At 27.5% G+C, this 6,083-nt stretch overlaps 1 protein-coding gene across 1 annotated transcript; it reads right to left on the bottom strand.

Annotated features, from left to right (window-relative positions):
- Positions 1–1,020: 1,020 nt before the first annotated feature.
- On the bottom strand, positions 1,021–2,959 carry LOC113848461 (transcription factor bHLH85-like). Its single transcript, XM_027477983.1, has 5 exons — positions 2,339–2,959; positions 1,733–1,981; positions 1,563–1,628; positions 1,224–1,301; positions 1,021–1,119 (listed from the first exon to the last, which is right to left on the bottom strand). Exons 1-5 carry the CDS (start codon positions 2,957–2,959, stop codon positions 1,021–1,023), a joined length of 1,113 nt encoding a protein of 370 aa, XP_027333784.1.
- Positions 2,960–6,083: the final 3,124 nt, after the last annotated feature.

The raw sequence follows: 6,083 nt of genomic DNA, 5'->3' as shown, positions 1-6,083 counted from the left end.
TAAAAAAAAAATATAGCATTCAATAGTATCGATGCAACTCATTGCATTGTATTTTATAATTACTAATATATGTTATTATATGTAATTTCTAATCTTTTATAATGTTGCAGTAGTTAAAAAAAGAAGAAGTACAAGCTTAGATAATAAATTGAAAAATAAAACTTAAAATACAAACCCATGAAAAAAAATGTAAGTCACAACTGGAATAAAACTAGTTGAACTTAAAAAATAGTATTAAGCAATAGAGTTTTACATTAATGACCTAGCAATAAATTAAAAGGTATATAATCAAGATTATCATAACTTTAAATTATCTAAAGTATTTTAGAGAAATAAGTTTAAAGATCCACGCTCTCCCTCAAACAAAGATCGACTCATACTAAACATGAATAACATTTCTTCCCAACGGACAATTTTAGATGAGGTAGTAAAAGATAAACAATTAGGATTTTCACTAATAGTAAGTTAACCCAAAGTTAATAAAAAGATTAATAGGGATGAAACAAAGTTGAAAATACCGATTCATAAGTTAAAGATCGGTATATGAACCCTTTTATTTTTATTGTGGAAAAAAAACGTTCTCTTTAGTGTGAAGGAGAAAATTAAGAACATTGTTACTCATTTAAATGAAGTAAGTACCATTATACTAATATGGTAATCTTACGGATCGTCCAGCTTCTAGTAGATCTCGATCATAAATTCACAAATCAAGTTTTTATTAAAATATTCATGGTTTCTTTTTCCAACGTCAAGATGGGTTTATAACTTGTGTATTTTAGGTCGTTACTACGATGTTCTTTGAACTTAAGACAGTTCCTAGCCATTTAATGGTTTTCACAAAGGTCAGAAAGAGACGCCACGTGCATGAAACTGCTATTTTATTCACATAACCAATAATAACAAGTTAGAAATACAAATATATTGCTCAATTTTTATTTATTTTTTATATATTTTTCTAAGGAATTGTTTTCCGTTTGATTTTTATAACGGTAAACGACGTGTCCTCTAGCCTCTTTAAGCTCATAATGATGGAGAATTCTTGAGGTTGAGATTGATTCCAATGTCAAGGCCATTATAAGCAAGTGGAGCATACATCCATAGATCATCGGAACTTAGAAGCTACAAAAGAGAAAAAAAGAGTTATAATTTGATTGTATTATGTTGATGTTACTAAATCTTTCTGAAAAAAAAAAAAAAAACAATGATTTTCAATTTTATGCAACCGGTGTACATACCTTAATCTGGAGCTGCAAAAATTTCACATAATTGACTGCTTCTTCAAGCATTGTACTTATATCAACCTGTATTACACGAACATCCATATTGATCATGAATTTGGCTTAGAGATATGATAATTCATATAAAAGTCCATAAAGATAAAATTATATCATTACTTATTTTATTTTTAAAAAAAACACATGCAAAAAGTTATGAGTCATTTAGTCTCTTTATAGTTTTGTATGAGTTGTAAAATAAATTTTGTAAAAATATAATTTATCTTTAGCCTGTGAACCCACCACCACCAACCCCAATACTAAAAGAATCACACCAACATCACTTACCTTTGTTCCGTTTGGGACAAGATTCTGTAGGATTCTTAGTCGCTCATTTATTCTCTCTCTTCTTTTCTGAAAGATTCATGAATAGTAATTTATAAGTATCACATGAAAACTATACTATGCAAGCAAATCACATAATGAAAAAGATGAGTATGAAGTAATTAATTATATACCCTTGCATATAGACTTTGAGGATCTGTTGCTGATCCCCTACTGGCTCTTGTCTTCCCATTCGAGTTTAAAGCAGATTTAGATCCTGAAGTAGCTCCTCCACTATTTTCTATAGAAGCATTATCATCCTCTGACATGTTACTACAAGAGCTTTGTCCATCTGATCCTACATTAATCTCTTCTGCTTCCTCCCCATTGCTGGCAAGTTTCTGGTTCTTCTTGGACCGTGCATTTTTCATGCATCCTTGCCCCTGATTGTGAAACACAACAGACTGTCACAAATTTCCACTTTTAATGTAGATTAAACAAAGGAGTGATACACTAAATTAATTAGCACCTAAAATTTTAAATTGTGATCAGTCTAGTCCTTGAAAAATATCATTTTAATCTTAAAAATTATTGAATGTTAGTTATTTTAGTCTTGATTTTTATGATTTTAAGGACTAAAATAATTGACATTGGAATAAAATAATCATCATTTGATAATTTTAGGAATAAAACCAATTTTAGAAATTTGAAATTGAATTGATCCATTCTTTTAAGTTTAGGAACTAATTTAGTGTATTATTGTCAATAAAGTTAATAAATTAGAGAAAAAATTAACTTACATCTTTTGAAACACGAGGCTTTTTCTTGTGATTCTCAGGTGTGTTGTTCATTTTATCTTCAGCAGGCACATCAAGCTTCCTTTTGAGCTGCAGCTGCTTGGTTGGAAAAACAATTGGTTCCATTTGAGTGTGATCAGAATTCTCTAATCTCTGATCACTTCCCACGTCTTCACTCAACTTAACACTCTCTTCTAATACATCAATGTTACTAAGCGAAGGGAGAAAAGGGACAAAATTTTTCTCATCCATGCAAAAGTCCATGGAGTATGCACAGTTATTATTTTCTAGAACATGATCAGGGTAACTAAAATAATAGTTTGCATGACCCGGATTGGCAATGAAGACAGTGTCACCACTACAATTGCTACTGTAACTACTTTCTTGAGAAACATATTGCGAATTTGAGTTATGAGCATCTAAAGAATAAAACATACGCTCATTTTCACCAGCTTCAGGAGCAAAACAAAATGTGGGTTGTGTTTCAAATTCATCACCATGTTCTCCTAGCAAAAGTGGACTTTGAGCAAGAAATTGTGGGGTGTAATCATCATGCTCCTCACTGGCAAACATTCTGCGGAAGCAATCCCACTCACCTTCAGGAAAAGCTCCTACAGGTTCCATTTGTATTATTTGTGCTTAGAAAAGAAAAGGGGTGTTTTGTTGTGTGGTCTAATGCCACAGCAAAGAGAAGCTAATTAAATGTTTGCTTGCCATAAGCAAAAGCTATAGACACATTTATACCCAATCCCAAGAATAATGTTACTATAAGCATTGACTTCATTTGTAAATAGCATTTTTAAATCGTAATTATTGTGTCATGGATGGGTCCTAATTCTCTGTAACTGAACTCAGGAGTCCACTGAGGGGCTGATACAAAGCAAAAGACAACTCATATGGGACCAAGTTCATGCGTGATAATTTAGAATAATACAATTCTTCAATGGCTTTTAAACACCCTAGACTTAATTAAATTGTCCTCAAAATGGCAGAGAGGGATCTTAGTGTAATCATTGAGAGGTGACTAACTGTGATTAATAAGTGTCTTAATTAAATGTGATAGTGATGTTGTTAGAAGTTAGAACTAGAGAGCTTAGCATGCGCGTTTTTGATACTCCATGTATGAACTATATTAAACAACGAACGTGGGAGTCTCCATGTATGAATAATATATAATAAACAAAAAGGAATTCTGTCAGGAAATAAAAAAAAATTAAGGTCAAGGACGGCCACATCGTGGGATGAATCTCACATTCTTTAAAGTACTTTATGAACAGACAGAACAACCGTGGACCTCGCTCATTGTCTCCTTGGTGCAACAAACAAGTTCACCATTGCTTCAAACTCCTCTATATGCAGTGTCTACCAGTAACAGATAACCTATATTATATTATATATATAAAATGAATTTTACTTTTTACTTTTTTTTTCTTTATGCATGCATTATGTATTTCAAAAATACATTCAATGATTCCCACATGTTATTTATTATACATTTTTAATAATTTTAACTTTTAAGATTGAATATAATAATATAAAAATAATATTTTTATTAAAAATGTTTATTATAGTTTTATATACTGTTTTGATAATATTTTTAGTAAAAATTTACTATTTTTAAATATTTAAACCTAACTCTAAAAATTAAAGTAATACTATTTTTCGAAGCAATTGTTTAACCGTATTCGAGACTTTATACTGTAATATCTCAGATAATGTTCTCTAGCTAAGCTGTAGGGCACTTAGGTGTCTACACTTCTCATAATGGTTAAGATAACCCCAATACACAAATTCCACCCTAACCAAATGTTATCGATACAACTTAAAAATCCGAAGTAGTAACATGTATTCTAGAAGCTGGAAAGCAGGGTTATATTTTGATGTGCACCTCAAATGCAAACTCATTTTCATCCACTATTAACAGTTGGACAAATTTATGATTATATATTGTTTAAATGCAAATTATCGGTTATAAACAAAAATTTGAATAAAGCTAAAAATAAATAGTTTTCCTTCGGAGTAATGATTTACAAATTTATAGTCCAAATATGCTACCTTCCCTAAGTACAGAAACACGCAAGGCAAAACCTATTTGTGTTATTACCCTGTTAAGGGGGTATACCAGTTGACATCCAATATACAATTAAACTTTTTTTATGGTATGACTAATTTCTCAACGGTGAAGCCTGCAACAGAATGAAGTATTTGCACAGACACTGTGACACTTGAGTTAGACCTGATGACGCCTGAGTTAGAAAGAGTTCGGATAGAGTAATAATATAAGAATTTTTTCATAGTTTATTAAGAGAAAAAATATATGTATTTTCTATTTTCACTTCACAAAATCCATGTCTTTCTTGCTTATAATGAACTGTCCAATAAACAAGAATAATTTTATTAACTTATTCTTTTGAATGCAATGCTTAACACAATTTTTATTATTGATTATTTTTTTAAAAGTAAATATTTTTAAAAATAAATCAATTTATAAGACAAGTGTTATGACTTCTTAAAAAAAAAAAAGACCAATCAGAAAGAATGTGTTCAAAAGAATGTGTTGTTGGCATTTTTCATCTAATAAATGAATAATTTTTTTTATCATGAATTTCGTTAAAAATTTAAATGTAATATATTATTATCAATAAAAATATATTTATTATATTAAATTCAAAAAATTAATATAAATAATTTTAAAATTAAATTATTATTATTATTATCTGCTTAAACTCATTTCTAAATAACGATGTTAATATTATACCTAATCAACCTAGACCTTTAGTTCGGAGCCATGTAACTGTTTGTTTCGTTGAATTTTTTTAATAATTAATTACATAGAATAAGTTTTATATTTGGTTATAATAGGTGAACTTTTAAAAAAAAATATTTTATTTGGATTGTATAAGAAATACTTTTCTATGAAAAAATTACAGAAGATGATTTAAAGTTATGCGTAATATTTAATTTTGTATTTAAAATAATTTATTATTAAATAATATTTAATTAGAAAATAAATTGATAACTTATAACAAATATTAGATCATTTAAAAAAAATATTATACGTATAATTGATGATTGTGATAATTGATTATATATATTTGAATATTAGATGAAAAGTGATTTTAAAATAATTATTATATTTAAATTGTATAAAATAATTACTATTTTTAGGTTAAAATTATTAAAAAGTATATAAAATTATATGTAATAGTTATATTTTATTTAAAATAGTTAAATTATTAAAAAAAAACAAGTTAATAAATTTTAATAATTAGCTCCAAAATTGTAATCAAATACGCTATTTCATTTATAAAAAAATGTAACCAAATATTATAAGTTAATTTTCTAAAATCATTCAATGAAAAATTAAAAAAATATTTTTTCAGTAATTTTTCACATAATCAACAAAAATAATCTCATACATACCAGTACTATTGTACATATTTAGTGAGTTGAAAAAATAGATTATTTTATTAATAAATTATTGTGGTAATTAATTGTATGAAATACATTCTGTGTTTAGATATATGTTAGATGAAAATTCATTTTAAAATAATCTATTGAGTTCAAATTTTATAAAAGAATCACTTTTAATATAAAATAAAAATATAAAATTTATATATAATAGTTAGTTTTATATTTAAACTAAACAATTAGGAAGGATACAGTGTCAAACAAGTTTACTATAAAAATAAGTTAACAGCTTTTTAATCATAAGCTCTAATTTTATTTATTCTAACTACGTTATTTC

The sequence above is a fragment of the Abrus precatorius genome, unplaced genomic scaffold (assembly GCF_003935025.1).
Source record: "Abrus precatorius isolate BTA unplaced genomic scaffold, Abrus_2018 Scaffold8, whole genome shotgun sequence".
NCBI lineage: Eukaryota > Viridiplantae > Streptophyta > Magnoliopsida > Fabales > Fabaceae > Abrus > Abrus precatorius.
The sequence above is the reverse complement of the archived record's forward strand: the minus strand, read 5'-3'. Positions and strand labels throughout refer to the sequence as shown.